This window comes from Tupaia chinensis, unplaced genomic scaffold (assembly GCF_000334495.1).
Source record: "Tupaia chinensis unplaced genomic scaffold, TupChi_1.0 Scaffold000600_2, whole genome shotgun sequence".
In the NCBI taxonomy this organism is placed as follows: Eukaryota; Metazoa; Chordata; class Mammalia; order Scandentia; family Tupaiidae; genus Tupaia; species Tupaia belangeri.
The window spans coordinates 27,968-46,478 of NW_006160118.1; the positions used below are offsets into that span (position 1 = coordinate 27,968).

Genomic DNA, 18,511 nt, shown 5'->3' on the forward strand with positions numbered 1-18,511 from the left:
ATAGTACACATGTTACATTTACATCTGCAAATGCTAACAACTTGTACGGTAGGGGCTTCATTGAAGCTGTCATGCAGGCCATGTATCTATGACCAAAGTCTAACTATCTCAAAAAAAAAATTGGAAACCTAGCAAGCAAATCAATGTTTAACCTCCATCTCAGTATGACTGTCATGAGATAAAAGATTCCAAAATATTTTATTTTGATGAAAAATATCCTCTACAGTGGCAAATTTCTTTCACGTTAATGAAAATACAAGCCCATGGCAGGTTTTTACTCCTTGATAGTACCACTGCTCCCTCAAGGAAAATCCTTTCATTTCTTTTCAACATCATCAATAAAGTCTATTTCTTAGGACAGAAATGACCAACCAGTTTCTTCATAAGGGAACAAAAGATAAAACTTACACACTCCCCAGACTTACTCTTGGGTGCCTTAGATCTAAAGAAATCCTCTAAATTCTCTCCTCAAACCAATAGCTATGAATAAATGATCTCTTCCAAATATTGTAGCCAATTGAACTTTTCTCAGTTGCCCAGAATTTACAGGTTAACTAAATTAAATAGTAACCACCAATACAGGATCAATGCCCTTACCTCGCCTAATTGGCAGGTTCAGTAAAAGTGACTTATTGTCATGGCATTTCACAGTGACTGAATTTCTAGCCTGCCTAATAATAAAATGCTGTTGAAATGAAGATAGCAAAGGATCTTGCCACAGAGTATATGAAAGCATATTTGTAATATTCATGGTATACTTGTGAATTTTACAAACATTTGTATCTTGCCCTCCAATTGAAAGAGAGTGCTTTCTGATCTGAGTAGAATTTAAATCAATTCCCAACAACAAAACCTGTATCTTTTAATTTTTCCATTTGTGATTTTTTTTTTTAGATGGGGATGACTAAAGGACTTAATGTCTATTTACACAAAGCTATAGCCAAATAATGTAAGTATCATTTTACATTAGGAGCATAGTAATAGGGCAGGGTGGAGCTGCTTTTTTGAATACTCAAAGGTTACTTATGTATTTAGTTGTCAGAAAGAAAAGTTTCCCTATATTCGTTGATTTACAATTCTGGAGTAGGCGGAAGATTATAAAGGGAGTCAACAATTACTTAGTTTTAACTCAGTCACCTAAAGGAAGAATACTTATCTTTCATTTTATAAAGCATGGCAAGAATAACACAGAATTTTAGCATGCATTTTTAAGCAAAGATATCTTTCTCATTTAAATAAATTAAACCCCTTTTTAAATTATTTGATTTTATAAGATTTTCTTCTCACCAAACATACTTTGAAGTAACAAAGGAGTATTATTAACTGTTGGGCCTTCTTCTCTTGACTATGTACCTTTCATTTTTCTTAATTTTATGAAAAGTTTACCTATTCTAAAGAGTATTTGAACAGTTAAATGTCGGAGTCGACCTCTCTGTCTGAATCAGCAAACCGATTTCTTATGTTCTTTTTATGTACTTTATATGAATAAGTCTTGGGTGTAAAATGTTACATTCCAACTTGCACATAATCTTGTTGCATTTTTGTTTCAAATTATTTTCTTCAAAGCAATTTCATAGTCATCAGAAAGGGCATATTTTCACATAATGGACAGTACATTCAAATTTTATGACAATATTAGTCAAATATTTCCCATTCTGTTCACTTGATAGTGCAAAACATTTCAGGTAATTTTCAGAATATTAAGATCCTGGAGAGGCTGTCTAGCCATAATGAAGAGCCTGTTCAGAGAGCTGGCTCCATGGCATGGTAGTAATGCACTGCTCAAGAGTAGCCAGATTCCAGATGGTGACTGTGGCGCCATCCCTCAGGCTAGGCAGCCTGCAACATGCTGGATGCATGTGTCAGTGCCCAGGATCTAATGAACTGGAGGGCTAGATGAAGGGGATCATGGTGTGACTAGCCCCTATGGAGGGTCTGTCTGTCACTCTCTCTTTGCACACACATACACTATCACAAATGATAAAGAAAAAAGAAAAAAAAAAACTCTGTTCAGAATCCCAGCTAAGACATTTCGCCACAGTTTCCCTAAGTTATCCACACTTTTAACTACCCTAACACCCTTCTTCCATCTCCCTTTTTGAGTTCACCTTCCTGGCTTCCTCTTCATATTCCAGACATCCAGCAACACCATTTGGTCTTCTGATGAAAAATGTGATTGCCTTAGTCTTGTCCTTCCCTGAAATACCTTACAATTCCAAACTATTAGATACATTAAAATCATGACTGAAGAAACACTGGAAACCAATTGGCTTGCCACTTAATTTCAAAGTGAAGATATAGAGCTTAAGCGATTTCTGAAATTTACACATTTCCTGATAGAGTAGGAATTAGAATTCTAGCTTCCAGGATGAGAAAATTCCTACCACACAGATCCTTAGTGAAATATGTGGAAGGAAATAATTTAGAAACTGATTTCATGAGGTCTTATGAGATGAAGAAAACATGAAGCTATCCTGTGGACATTTGGGGCTCACAGGAAATTACTGTGAGATTGTGGGGAGTCCATCTTGAAATCATTCCACCAGGGGACAAAGATTTGTGGAGATTCAGCTCTGGTGGCACTAACTTCACTTCCTGTTCACCATCAATTTGGCTGAGATGCTCCTGTGGCCAGCAAATGCTCCAAATAGAGAGAAACCATTACCGTGTACAGAAACTCTGTATGCAATCTTCAGTGTGGACCAAGAGGAAGAGGGTAGGCACAGTGTCTACAAGAAGAGTGCATGACCCACACAGAAAATGTGGTACAATTAGTGAAATAGCACTGAATTGAGCTACTTTACCAGATGTTCAATTACAACTGATGACCAGTTAATCTAGCTTTGTCATAATTCGTGATAATTATAATACAGTTGATGCATAATACATATAATTTCTTTTCCCTGATGGAATAGTGCATGGGGATTACCATAGCTATAGCTCTCCCCTGAATGCTTGATCTTAAGCTGCCCTGGCCAATGAACTGCTTTAGGAGTACTAATATCAAGGGCTAACTTCATTTGTGATTGGGACCTGAAGATGATTAAGTAGGGGGGAAAAAAAACCCTCTGGAACTTAGGAAAAAAGATATCTTTTATCTTTATGGAAGAGAAAGAACTCTGAAGTTAGATCTGACAAAATGTCCTCAAAAGAGAGAATGAAGTTGGGCAAAAAGCAGATTTAGGAGGAATGAGTTGAAGGAGCAGCTATTTCATTTCAAAGGCATGAATCCAAAAACCACAGATCCTGAGTAGTTGCCAGATAAAATATGTCCAGCTAAATTTGAATTTTAGATAAGCAAGGAATCATCTGGGACATATACACAAAAAATGTACTTGTTTATCTGAACTCAAAATTAAGGCTTCTGTGTTTTTGTTTGCTAAATGTGATAACCCTAATAACTCTGGCCCAACTGCAAATATTTTTCCCTATATTCTCATAGACTTCCTCATAGACTGGGCATGGTCCTTATTCCAACAATAAAAGCCAGAACTAATTTTAATAGTTTATAAAATGAATTAGAATGAAGCGCCTTCATACTCCTGAATCAAAAATTTTCCTGTAAAAATCCCAGTGACGAAAATCTGTGGGAAACTCGACTGCATAATTTGTGGTAGTGGGGGACTGTGTTTGTGCTCTTCCCTGGAAACAAAAAAAATCTGTGGACAGAAATCTGACTGCTTTTTCCTATTTTTCCAAAATATGCCTTTCTCTTGGGGTGATCAGGTACAGGGGTTCCTTTTATTTGATCTTGAGAGCAAGAGACACTTCAGAATTTAGTGAAAAGTTTTTCCATTGGTCTGGCTCAAAAAGGCGGGATATGTGGGGAGGGAGGCTTATAAGTTATAGGTGGGTTTTTACAGTTTTTTAGGATGCTGATTAAAAAAGGGAGGTTGCTGGGACCAGCAGTTAGCATAATGGCTATGTCGCTGGACTCCCACATAGTCAACCATAGTTCACGTCCCGGACCTGGTGGCTTAAAACTCACGCCGGGCCTGTGTGCGTGCATGCCCAAGATCCCGAGAGGAGAATGGAGGAGAAGGGATTGCAGTGTGGCCATCCCCCTGGGGGGTGATCTCTCACTTTCTGTCTCTCTGTCTCTTTCTGTCTGGCTGGCTAGCGCGTGCGCCTTATGGCAAAAAACTCTCCAAAAAAAAAGAAAGAAAGAAAGAAAGAAAGAAAGAAGGTTGCTGAGATCATAAAGGAATGTACTCTAACAGTGATAAGGAGGCTTAATATATATCACAAAGATACTCCAATACTATGCCAAGGGCAGTATGTAGGAAGAATCCAGTTACCTATGGGTCAAAATGGTGTGTTAATGTTTGAAACCTGACTTCCTCTAAACCCTCTGGAAAGGATTTAGGAAAAAACAGTCAGACTTCTGTCTACAAAGTAAATGCTTCCAGGAAGCATAACTGCAAAAGTATTAATGAACTAAAGATGGAAATATTAAAATGAAAAGATGTTATATTTAATAGGAAAGCAATGTTATACTTTTTTTTTAAAATCAAGAGTGACCTGCTTCAAGTTATTATGAATTGGATGTAAATATTTGTAAAACTGCAACAAAACAAAACAAAAAACTCCTTAGTCTTATCATTTAAATTTGCATTGCAGGCAATCCTTACAGAAGCTTGTTTCCAGGAAATACAAATTTTAATGAATCACATACCCTGCATTATACTCTTCCCAGAATATGTTTGATATTTTTTCAAATATGAAAAGCTTCTGTCATATTTGAGATAAAATGCCTTGGTCCATTTTGTACTTCTATTTAAAAAATGAGACTGTGTAATTCATGAAGAATGGAAATTTATTTCTCACAGTTCTGGAGGCTAGGAAGTCTAAGATCAAGGCATTGGCATCTGGTGTCTGGTGAGGGTCTCCTTGCTGTGTCCTCACATGGCAGAAGACAGAAGGGCAAGAGAAAGCAATATGCTATTTGAAGCTCGTAAGACTCTTAGTCCCATTCATAAGGGAATAGCCTTCATCGTCGAATCACATCTTAAAAGTCCCACCATTTAATACTATCACATTGGCAACACCTAAATTTTGGAGACAAACCCATTCAAACCATAGCAACAAAGATTAGGTACAGAAGTTTCTTTTAAAGAATTATTTATTTTAATTTTATTTATTCAGTAATTTATTTTAATTTGACCAGGGAGAGACAGAGAAAGACAGAGAGGGAAAATGAGAAAGCAAAGCACCAGTTCTGCGGCTCAAACCGTGGTCAGCCATGTAGGAGTGTCCAGCGCCTTAGTGGCCCCCATGTACAAAATTATTTTTAAACTCTTGCTGATTTGAAGCTTTAATTCTTTTCTATCTGTTAACTATGACGCCTGTGTACTTGGTGCATTACATACACCATAAACACAGTTTGTTTTGTAGTAAAAAGCATACAGAATAAAATATACTAACCTTGTGTTGTTGTACTTGGCGTTTTAGGTCTTCAAGATCAGGTCCTAAGGGCTCTTCCTCCATTTTCCTTGTTCTCTCTTCTGTTTTTGTTAACCAGTCATTTAACTCTTTCAGTTTCTGATTCTGGAGATCCATTAGAACTTTATGTAAGCTGAAAATTTGAAGAAGAAACAAAGGTCTATTATCTCTATTAAAGAAATTTTACTTATTATTACTAAACTAATAACTAGGTAAACCAGTACATATTCATCATTTATGGCATGTGCTCAGGTTTTAGTATCTGTTGGACATTAAGAAGGTAATATGGGGACCAGCAGGTGGCATAGTGATTAAGGCACTGGACTCCCACATGGTCAACCAAGGTTTAAGTCCTGGATCAAGTGGCTTGAAAATCATGCAGGGCACATTTGTGTGCATATCCAAAATCCCAAGAGGAGAAAGGAAGAGAAGGGATTGCTGTGTGTCCTCTCCCGCTGGAGGGTGATTTCTCACTTTATCTCTCTCTCTCTCTCTCTCTCTCTCTCTCTCTCTCTCTCTCCGGCGAGTGCATGTAACTTATGGCAAAAAATATTTTTTAAAAATTAGAAGGTCATATGTAAAGCCCACTATCAATCACTTCTGAGACGATTCTTTCTCAGCCTTATTATAGTTCATACATCTCAACCTATGGAAAGTTTCACATAGCTAACTAAATGTGAACATGCTAACTATAGTGTGAGAGATCTCTGGTAACTGAGTTAGCAATATCCTGGCAATCATTTGTTTCTATTCCCATTACTTGAGTATGTGTTGGCTAAAGATGACCACAAATTCTATTCACTCTTCACATGAAGTGATGGGGATCTATTTCCCATCCTCATGAATGTAGTCTTGCCTTTCAATTTGTTTTGTCAGTAGAATGTGGCAGACTTGATACTGCACAAGTTCCAAGTGTAGGCTGTTAAGAGAACTAGTAGCATCTGTATTTTCTTGGAGCCCAGATTCCATGACCTAATGGAGTCCAGGCTAGACTGCTACATGCTTAGAGACCACTTACAGAGTGATCTTGGGAGATTAAATGCTATTTTAGAAGTGAGATTCCAAATGAATGCAGCCTAAGGCATGGCCCCAGAAAAAAACAACAGCCTTGCTGATTCCTGCCTATATTCCCGATCTATACAATTATGGTGAAATCATAAATTCTTATTTTAAGAATAAGAATTTAAGTTTTGAAGTAATTTTTGATGCAGAAATAGTTAAGTGAAAGTGTTTTTTTTTTTTTTCAAAGACATACAAAATTGTGGGCTGCGTAATGGATTTAAAATCCAAAGGCCTAGGTTCACAGGCCAGTTATATGCCCTACTATTAAGTTCTTAAAAAAATTTTAATTATATTTCCAGCATCAGGGATGTAATACATTTGTTTAATAATCACACAACTTTACGGTAAGGATGAAAATACAAATTGAGGCTATTCACCCTTTAATTGAACCAAATGTTTCAAGTTGTTTTTTTGTTTGTTTGTTTGTTTGTTTTTTGTCATGAGGCATGTATGTTCATGGACAGAGACAGAGAGAGGTAAAGAGAGAGAGAAAGAGGTAAAGTAAGAAATCACCCCTTGTAAGGGATGGCCACACATCAATTTTTTTCGCCTTCATTCTTCTCCTGGGATTTTGGGTACACACGCACAATTTCCCAGTGTGATTTTCAAGCCAGCAAGTCCAGGACTTGAACTATGGTAATTCAGGTAGAAGTCCAGTGCCTTAACTAGTATACCATCTGCTGACCCCAATTTAAGCAAAATTGGAGACTCAAATAATACCAGTTATTATCTATTTTACAGAAAGTATTCTTTATGAAAGTCATATTGAAAGCATTTTTAGAAACCATAATATATTGAACACTGATTTTATAAGGAGGACATAATTTGGAATAATAGTTTATTATTCTCATTTAAGAAATCCTTACCAGAAATTCACATAAATTAGCACATTTAAAAACACAAATTATACACATAACAGAGTTTAAAATAATTCAGATTGCACCATTTATTGACATTATAGAGACACATTTACCCTGAGGCACATTGCAATCAGAAATCTGTGCAAACAAACTTTGATCTATCGAACTCAAAAAGGAGACATTTTCCTTTACCGGAGAACAAAGGAAATGAGGCATCCATTTAAGTGAAAGTAAAAAATGAAAGCTGTTATTTGTTACCTCTTAAATAATGAACACCATTTTAGCATTTCAAAGTATGTAAATCTGTCACTTTATTGGTTCAGTCTATCCTTTGACCTGATAATATATGATTTCATGAGAATTGGCTGTGATATCATTCCTTATTTTTGTTGTTGTTACGTCCGGCTAAAATTCTAACATTTTAAGAACCAAAAGGGGGAAAATTCCTTATTATTTATACTTAAAAGTTTCAAGTCTAACACATATTTATTAGAGTGAGGAAGTGATTTCATTGTAAAACAGTATGTAGTCATTTTGCTTTTGGACATTCAATTCCACAAATATTTACTGAGTTCCTTATCTACACAAGAAACTCCTGTTTCTTAGGATTGGACAAAAGAAAATGCCCATCCTCATCTCAAGTAGCTTAGAGACTAATACAGAAATAGATACATCAATAATTATAATAGATTAAAAAATTATGATTAGCTTTATCTACATGTTGGAGAGTATACAGGGAGAGGCTTCCAGTTGACCTGTGGTCATGAGGAATGGTGTCATCATAGAACACATAGCATGCAAGTTGAGACTTGAAAATGGTTTCATGTACTTATTAAATATACAATTATTGAGTATTTACATACTATGGGTAGAAAAATAAGACCCACCCACATAGCTGCTTACTGTCCTGGACCTTACATGGAGAAGGAGGAGTGGGAAGGGCCTCAGATAACACATATAGCTCATTAGGCTATTAGTTAATTATAACTGTAGTTATGCTATGAAATGAGAGAAACTGAAAAGAGCCTGTAATGTAAGGAAAGGCTTTTTCGAAGCGGGGATATTTTAAAAATTCTAAAACTTGAAGTAATAAGTAGTGAAGAGTAAGCACTAGACATTTTCCAGAGAGAAGAAACCACCAGTGAAAGGGCCCTGAGACATCATAGAAAACTAGGAAGGCCAGTGCAAGTGAGTTGTGCAATATGCCTAAACTCATCCGTGAGTCCTGGGAGGTTGCTTGTCCTATGCCTGAAAATATAAAAACAGAAGTTCCCATAATATTTTATGTTTGGTCGCGGTTTTATCTTACAAACCTGAGCTCAGGAATTAACCAGGAAGAACACACGCACCTCAAAGTCTTTAATAGATGGAATATAGAAATGTATTGTGAGGGGTCCTTGGGACTTGGACCAGCATGGCTAAATGTTGTAAAGTAACTTGTGTGGTTCAATATTTTAATGACTGTTACAGTCACATCAATGTTTTCTAACTAAATAGAGCCTGTTTTGTTTTTCTGCCTAACCAGTGGTTCTCAAAGTGCGGTTCCTGGACCATCATCACCTATCCATCCCATGAGAACTTGTTAGAAATGCAAATTACAAACACAAAGTCAGGTTGCCCTTACTCAGACTTACTGCAACTCTGGGATTGTGTCTAGGAATCTGTTTTTGCAACATAAATAGATGATCCTGGTACATGATCAAGTCTGAAAATCACTGCTCTAAATACCTTTAATGCATATCAATAACTCACCCACATTCTACACAGGCCAATATATTATTAATAGTAACATTAATGGAAGGGCAACTGCCAATGCCCAGGGAGTTATTAGGAATTATTTTGCCATGAGATAATTCCATTCTCATTTTTACTTCACCTCCACTTAGAGGGAGAACTGTGAACATCAGCTGCATAAGAATGGATTCTGACTTGAGGCTCCAAAGGGCAGAGATTTCATGTGTCTAAAGCCAAAAATGAACCTTGGAGTAAGTGTGAAAACAGTACACAAGGCTCATAATGGAGTGTCAATACAAACAAGCATGAAAATACAGAGCATAGATTTCATTGTGGAAAGGGCTTGAGAGGGTGTTTTAACTGAGTAAATAAATTTTTCTTTACTATAGGCCTTGACTAGAGATTAAGTAGTAGTCCATGAATGTGACTGGGTCTCATATTAATGGAAAAGAACTCTTAACCATTGTTACCAATAGTTAAAAATCATGAGATATTGCTTAAAACTTCAAACCTGGTTAATTTTGATAATACTTAACAAAATTTAGCATTTGTATACCTACCTTCCCATATGGCAACAGTCTGTAAAATGGAATGTCAGTTGTTTATTATATTTTACATACTATGTATGAGTTCTCCAGTTTGCCACAGCCCCCACCACTCCTTACCCTCTTCTTTATTTGTAAGACAGAAACCCCACATCTGAAAGGGCATGCAGGTAGTGTTTACCTATTCCAAAGAAGTCACCCAGAGGTCCCACAGGTAAATAAATTCGTTTATTTGACTTAAGGGAGAAGAATCCACATTTCTATGCAGTGCTGCAAGTGGCTTTATAGCTTTCAGAGCAAAACAAGTTTGAGCATGTGCAGTCAGTCTCCTCAGACTCTTACAGAGTTTTGCAATCAACTAATTTTTCTCTCCCAGCTCAGCTGCCTGCACTCTGCAATTCATTACCGGGGACATGTTCACTCTTCAGAGCCCAGCCTTGGCTAGAGGTCACTCTCTGAGAGAGGAGGAAGAAGAAAGCCAGATATTGAGCATGGGGAGCAGTCTATATCTGGATGATACCCCACAATACTCAACTTGCCTCACTCTCTTATGTTATCTTTCTGGCTCCTTTAATGAGTATTTGGAGTTGATGGCTCATGATATTGACCATGCAGTCACAAATTTAGATATGCATGTGGACCATCTGAGGATTATGAGTTAACCTTAATTTCAGGGGGGTTGGATCAGAATACATTAATTTCTTTCTTTTTCTTTTCTTTTTTTTTTTTAGGAGATTTTTGCTATAGGATGTGTGCACTCGCTGGAGAGACAGAAAGACAGAAAGAAAGACAGAAAGACAGACAGTACCTCCTCGGGGGGAGGTACAGCCATGCCATAAACCCTTCTCCTCCATTCTTCTCTTGGGATTTTGGGTGCATATTTTGGGCACCTGATCTGAGTTTTAAGTCACTGGGTCTGGGACTTGAACCATGGTCAAATATGTGGGAGTCCAGCAATATAACCATTACTCCATCTGCTGGTCTCCAAGAGGATGTTCATTTCTAATAAGCTTACAGGTGAAGCCAATGTTGCTGGGTCATGGGATACAGTTTGAATAACGGGAGTCCAGGTGAGAATACTGTATATTGCAAAATCGTTGCTAGATGTTTTAAGGTCGGCATTTGATCTATAGTTAGCCATTGCTCAGATTCAGAAGATTAAGGAGACATAGATTAATCTAATACTGACAGGAAAATATCAAAGAGCATCAGATTCAGGATTTTCAATCACTCCCTTTAATTATTTATCCAGATTTACAGAGTTGATAGGACTGTGCTCTCTTTCATTGACCCCTCATGGTATTTCACAGTGAATATAGCATAATTAGGAAATAGTTTCCAACCAGTTATTGTGTCTAGTGAACAATTTACTTAAATGATATGAGTCTCTAAGAAGATAGGATTTTCATAAGGATGAAACTTACAAAAGGAAAACTGAGTAAAAACTATAAATAAAATCTTTAAAAATCTACTGCTCCCCAAGCATATGAGTTTGTATTTTTCTTGTTTTCATTTTAGTTTTTTTTCAAGAGGTCATGTAGAAACTAGATGATGTTCAGATGGAGAATCCTCTGTGAAGCGCTCAACTTTAAATACTTTTCTTGTGGATTTTGGGAACAATTATTTCTCATATAATATTTAAAAATCATTTTACTTTTTGTTTTTGTTACTTTAGATTCTCTAAGTGGTCTGATCGGTCCTTATTTCTTCCTCTTTGGATTATACAAAATAATTAAACAGGCAGTAAAAAGTGCTATGCTTTCTTCCCTGAGCACTGCGAAGAGAGAGCATCAGTAAATTGCCACCTGGCCATCTGAGTGGTTCAAGTTCCAGACCCCGTGACTTGAAGAACACACTGGGTGCATGTGCGTACATGCCCAAAATCCTGAGAGGAGACTGGATGTAAAGGGACTGTGGTGTGGCCACCCCCCTCCAAGGACGACTCCTCACTTTCTTTTTCATCCTCTCTCTCTGTCTCTTTCTAGCGAGTGTGCACACCCTATGGCAAAAAGTACAAATAATTTTTTGTTTTTAAATCTACCCACCAAGAATATGAGTTTGTATTTTTCTTGGTTTCATTTTAGTTTTTTCTCAAGAGGTCATTAAGAAAAGGAAGTAATATCAAAAGAAGAATGGAGTATAAATATATGACTAGCAGTAGAATGGAGAGGTAGTAGAATTGGAATGAAATAGTGCAGGGCAGGAGTCAGTCCTGACAATATCTAGAGGCAGAAGCCTGTCAGTACAAGATACCAGGCCCTACTGCAGTCAACTTCCAATCATTAAGAGCATCTGGGAACCAGCAGTTAGCGTAATGGCTATGTCGCTGGACTCCCACATAGTCAACCGCGGTTCGTGTCTGGACCCGGTGGCTTAAAACTCATGCCAGGTGCGTGTGCATGCGTGCCCAAGATCCCGAGAGGAGAATGGAGGAGAAGGGATTGCGGCGTGACCATCCCCCCTGGGGGGTGATTTCTCGCTTTCTGTCTCTATGTCTCTCTCTGTCTGTCTGGCGAGCACACGCGCCCTATAGCGAAAATCTCTCAAAAAAAAAAAAAGAGCATCTGAGGACAGAGCAAGGCTAGTAAAACATAAATTGAAATGCCTGAGCATTTGACGGCACTAAGGAGTTACAGACTTAATGTTCTCTAGAAGTACCCCACCTGGGCTTTACTGTTATCTAAGATGACAGACATCCTTATGGTTTTACCCAGTGCTCCTCAAACTTTAATGTGCATACACATCACCTGGGGAGTATGGCAACCTAAGCTGATTCTAGGCCAGTAGATCTGGAGTGGGACTTGAGATAGCATTTTTAAACAAGGGCCCAGGGGGTGCTGGTACTGCTGGTCCATGGATCACACTTTAAGAAGCAATGATATAAGTCACATTGAGTTGGGTTTTTTGTTAGTTTCAGTAAAAGACATTTTTCTAATAATTTCAGTAAGTATCTGTCTCACTCCACACCCCATCGAGGGAACACAACTGTACGCACATGCAGGAAATCAGTGGGGATGTCAGGTTTGCTTTACAGAAACTCTGTAGGAATGACGGAGGCATATATTCTCTAACAAGTGCTGTCCAACAGAACTGACCACAATGATGTAAAAATTCTGCCCTATCCATTATGATAGCCATTATTCAGGTAGGGCTATTGAGCACATGAAATACAGCTTCTGTAACTAACAAACAGAATGTTTAACATATTTAATTATAATAAATTTAGGTACAAGGCTGCAATGTTGGGTATCATAGGTCTACATCTATGGTTAATTTGGATTGAAAACAGTAAAAACCTCTTATTTGAAAGTCCTTATCTATACTATTTCTTATCTCCTGCCATATGTATAAGAAATGATATCCTTAGTTCAGGAATCTATCAATAGCAATGCAATTAGATAGGATTGCTTGACATTTTCATTTACTAGACACATTTATAAATGCAAAATGGTACACAATTTTATTCATCTCAGCCTATATTTGATAGTCCAAATAGTGTTTCCTGGGACTTATCCAAATATATTACAATCATTTATAAAAATATTTTGCAAAATTATAACCATATGCTAGGCACTACACTCATAAGGGTGTAGATACATAGACTTTATAAATCCAAGAGGATTACAATAAAAAAAAGTAATTTACCAAAAGGAATGAGGTCTTTAGGAAGACAGATTTTTCAGGCCCAATTTCTAACTATTCACAATTATTTTCTTCTGTGCAATTCTCAAACAAGGAACACCACTAATGAAAGGAGGTAAAATATTGTTATGAATGTTAAGACCTGAAAAGAACCACCAGCAATGTTCAATTAGTATGTCTTACATGCCAAATACAATTTCATGACTTAAGTTGGCAATAAAACCTATATAATTTGATTTAAGGGAAGGCTACTGGCATGAACTAGAGAGACTGAATTTTTAATGCACTGTTCACGTTCAAATATATACCACTGAGTGATTAAAATCACACTGACAAAAATTAAAGTTAATTTATTCAAATATATGGTTTGAAAATATTGGCAAAGTGATTATAATAGATTGTCTAGTTTTGACTTTTGCACAATTGTTTGCATGAAACTAAATGTGCTTCCACAATTCTGATGTACACTTAAATATATAGTTATTTTAACCTACTTGTTGAGCTTTATTCCTTCTTTATTAAGAAAGTTACTGAGGCTTTTTTTTTTTTTTTTTTTTTTTTTTTTTTCTTTTGGTAGGGCTTGCATGCTCACCAGAGAGAGACAAAGACAGAAAGTGAGAGGCAAAGTGAGGAATCACTGCCCAGAAGGGATGGCCACACCACAGTCCATTGTTCTCCAGGGATTTTGGGCATGCACACATGAGCACCCAGATGAATTTCAAGCCACTAGGTCAGGGACTCAAACTGCAGTTGGCCATATGGGAGTCCAGGCCCTTAACCACCGTACCACCTACTGGCTCCAATTGAGGTGATTTTGAAGTCCAACTTTTATTTAAACTATCACAGAAAAATGAATTAGTAGAAATATGTCAATAATGTTTTGATGTGACTGGCTCAGTGACACAGCGGCAATGTGCTGCTTAATCAAAGCTGGATCCATATGGCAGATCTAGGTTCAGTTTCGGATCAAGCTATGCATTGGCTATGTGTGCCCATTATCCTAGTTGGGTAGGGAGAGGGTGAGTGTTGAGGGGAATTGTGACATGAGACTTTGTTGAGGCTGCTTGTCTTTTGCTTTCTTTATCTCACTCTCATGAAAGAAAGAAACTTAAAAAAAAAGTCTCAATATAAAGAGTGCTGATTAGTATCACTGACAGAACTTTTCAGACTGATGATCAAACCCCATGTCTGAGCAATTCAATTGGAATTCCCTAGGGTTGTGTCTAGGAATTGGTGCTTTCTAAAACTCTCTGGCCATGTGATTCTGATGAACATCCAGGGTTGGATATGGCTGTGCTGGATGTTCAGGACTCAGCCATAATTTTTCACTTCAGCCTTTCTTTTGTTAACTTTATTTATTTATTTATTTGTTTTAATTTGAACAGAGAGGGGGAGAGAGAGAGAGAGAAAGTGAGAAAGCAAGAAAGTAAGCCACGAGGTCCAAGACTTGAGCCACAATCGGCCATGTGGGAATCCAGCACCCTTAACCACCTTGCCACCTGCTGGCCCCTCACTTCAGCCTTTAGGAGCTCAAAAGTGACAAATGTTTGTGTAGCTGGACCCAGGCATCATGGCCCATCGGGATTAATAAGAGACAGATGCACAAAGATGACAAGGAGGCAGAAGGCTTATGAAACTTAAAGATGTCTTTACCTATTTATGTAGCCAGATGGCACATGCACTTGCCAGAGAGAGAGACAGAGGCAGAGAGAAAAAGGGAGAGGAATAAAGCACCCATCATGGAGAATGGTCACACTGCAATCCCTTTTCCATTTCTCCATCCTTTTGGGACTCTGGGCATACATAACTAGTGTGCTTTTCAAGCTGCCAGGGCCAAGATTTGAACCGTTGGCAGCCATATAGGATCTAGCTCCCCGAACCACTAGGCTACAGGCCAGCCTTTACTTATTAATAAACTAATAATACTATAGACATAATAAGCAACCTATTAAGTATTAATTTTGACCTTAGAAAGTTGAGTCTTTTAAATGTAATTCTTCTAGAATCACAAATTATATTTCTCCTGTGTCAGACTATGGGGGGTATTATTGTAATTCTACTGGCATAGGAACTGATATTAAGCACCTATTTATAGATGTGGACAAAAGACAAGCAAGGGAGGAGGGAGATGGAAAAATTAGGTGGTTTGGCCCTGGGACCTGCTTCACCACCATGGTATACTGCCTGTACTAAAGTTAATATTTTAGAGATCCTTTTCATATCTTTCTTCATTTCATCTGCAGCCTTCCTTATAAATATGGCAAAATAGAAAAAGAAGGTCATTTGGTGAGATTTTATAAAGAGACTGTCATAAGTAGATTATTTTACTCTTTTCAACACAATGAAAATTACAGTTGTTACTGTAAGACAGTTGTCCTTCCCATCAGATGTCCTTAAATGGCAGAAAACACAATACACTTTGAGACTTATTTTGCCTCCAACATATGGCAACAATGTCAAATGAATGACCAGTTATTTTAAAAATTTATGGTATATCATTAAATGCAGGGATCAGAAAACATGATATATTCTAGGCCCCAAAAGGCAAAACACTGTTTTAATAGAAGAAAGCAGTTATCGGTTTTTCCAAAGAAAAGTTTCAGTAATGAATGTACGAACGTATGTAAAGGGTTTTTGTTGCATGGCAGTAATGAATAGGCCATGTGAAGCACATTAGTATTTTTCAACTTCCAAGGTTTATAACATTTATCAAAGCTCAGTGACTACCGTGTGAAATATAAGTTTAATATTAGAATCCAAATAGAACCAATCCCAGGATTGGAGAGTGCAGATTCAGGTGGTATGGGCATAGATGTACTGGAATTCAAATCAAAGCAATCCTCCCCAAGGGCATAAGGTTTCAATCACTATTATTGTCTCTATCCTATCACCTTTACCACTGTGACCCTTACCACTATCATCCTCTAGTTCCCATGCTAAATTTCTGAATGTATAGCCCAGGCATCTGTGAAGGTGGGCAATCCCTATTGCCTTCCTCTCCTCCTTGCTACAATAAGTAGATCCTCTTCCCTCCAAGTCCTGTTCATCCCTCACCAGACCCAGCAGCAAAGCCTGACAACTGGGACAGTGGACCGTGAGTTTTAGACAATAACGTAGTAGTTTCTCTTGGAGAATGAAGGGGCGCAAATGTCTAACTGAGGCATATAAAGAGTCATTTTGTTTTGGTTTTTCCCTAAAACTAAAGTGTCCATCCTCTTCTCTAGCCATAAATCAGAATATAATCATTACCTTCTGTCAATTCGAGCACATTGCTTTCCAACATGCATAGCTCACTCCTGCCACAGGACCTTTGCCTTCACTTGCTCCCTTTACCTTAGCTATCTCCATGGTTTGTTCCCTCCCTCCATTTAAGGCTCTTCTCACATAGTCCCTCAACACAAAGATCTTTCCTGACAGGGACCAGCAGTTGCCATAATGGCTATGTCACTGGACTTCCACGTAGTCGACTGTGGTTTGATTCCTGGACCCGGTGGCTTAAACACGCTGGGTGTGTGTGCGTGCATGCCCAAGATCCCGAGAGAAGAATGGAGGAGACAGGATTGCAGTGTGGCCATCCCCTCTGAGGGTGATTTCTCGCTTTCTTTTTCTCTGCCTCTCTGTGCCTTTCTGGTGAGCACATGTGCCTTATAGCAAAAAAAACTCTCTCTAAAAAAAATAATAAAATGAAAAATTTTCCTGGACATAAAATCACAGATGATGTTTCATTCTCTAAATCTTCTCCTTTTTATCACTTAGCACATAGTTATACATATATATATATATTTAATTGTTTTAATTGTCTCATCCCTAGAATGTAAGATCAATAAAATAGGGAGTCAGTTAGTCTGTTTTTGCCACTAAAGCATCCTCAGTTTCTAAAATAGTCCTGGGAACATAGTAGATAATAGCTGTTAGAGAGATAAATGAAGGAAGAAACTTAATTTTCTAATTATAATTATTTATGATAGTGAGAAAGCATTGGTCCAAAAATGTACTTTCTCATTTTTATGAATTCCAGAGATGTGGCTTTCCTGTTTATAATTTAAATGATAAGTGCTATATATTTTATATTATTATAACAAGAGATATCCACACTTAACTGCCTTAGTCCATGTTGATTTCATTATTTCTTTTAAGAATTATTTTATTTTAATTTATTTATTTATTTGAATTTACCAAAGAGGGAGAAAGAGGGAGAGAGAGATGGAGATGGAAAGTGAGAAAGCAAGCGGCCAAGTCCAGGACTCATCAGCCAAGTGGGAGTCCAGTGCCCTTAACCACCATGTCACCTGCCAGCCCCCTGATTTCATTATTTACAGAAAAAAAATATCATGGCTACATCCATCTGCAACCTGACCAAATGTCATGTCAACATATATTAACAACTGCTTTTATTATTAGACCAAAAATTAATCATCGATACTCGTATATTATCTTATTATACATTATTACACCAGAAACTTGCTATTAATCACCCATTGGAAATTGTAAAAACATTTGAAGACTGAATGAACTATCACTAGCACTACTTCTGCAGTTTCTGAGAAAGTAATTAAAATATTTGTCCCGTTCTTAATTAATTAAAAAGATAGGTAGTGAGCACAGTTACGTAGAGGTCTACAAAGAAGGAGTATGGATTTAGACTACTGATATTTTAGCATTATTTCAGCTAGGTCAGCGCTTCTCAAACTTATATTATTAGGAATCACCTGGGATCTTGTTATAGAGCAGATTCTGACTCTGCAGATCAGAGTGAGAACTGAGATTCTTTGTTTTAAACAAGTTCTAAAATGATGCTGATGGTCAGTGGACCACCTTGACCTGCAAGAAAGTATCATTTAAATATTACTGGAAGAAATTTAAAGAAACAATTTATCAAAATGTGCTATAAAAATCACAAGTAGGAATCTAAGATTATGTACCTTCAAAATGTTTACTGCAATAAATTTGATTCAAAGATTGGAACTACCTGAAGAATTTCATTCAGTTGTCCATCTATTCCTTGGGAAAAAAACAACTCACCCATTTGTTGGGAACCTCCTTGATCTATCCACTCTCACAAAATATCTCATTTCAAGGTGGCAAAACATTTGGGTGGGGGGAGAGTATAAGCCTGATTCATTAGACATATTAGACATAGTCAAAGTGTTGATGTGAATTGACAATTACTTCCCATGCTACAATTTGTGTTCTTATCTAAATACTATTCCTATCTCTCTTCCTGCT

General features: G+C 37.3%; 1 protein-coding gene across 1 annotated transcript in view; it reads right to left on the reverse strand.

Moving 5' to 3' along the window:
* The window catches only part of LOC102471338 (dystrophin-like), a gene marked incomplete at its 3' end in the record, with an annotated part of 269,792 nt that overhangs the window by 11,648 nt on the left and 239,633 nt on the right, over nt 1-18,511 (reverse strand). The window contains exon 11 of the mRNA XM_027775726.1: nt 5,425-5,575. Within this exon, the coding sequence (XP_027631527.1) occupies nt 5,425-5,575 (151 nt within the window). The remainder of the gene's footprint in view (nt 1-5,424; nt 5,576-18,511) is intronic.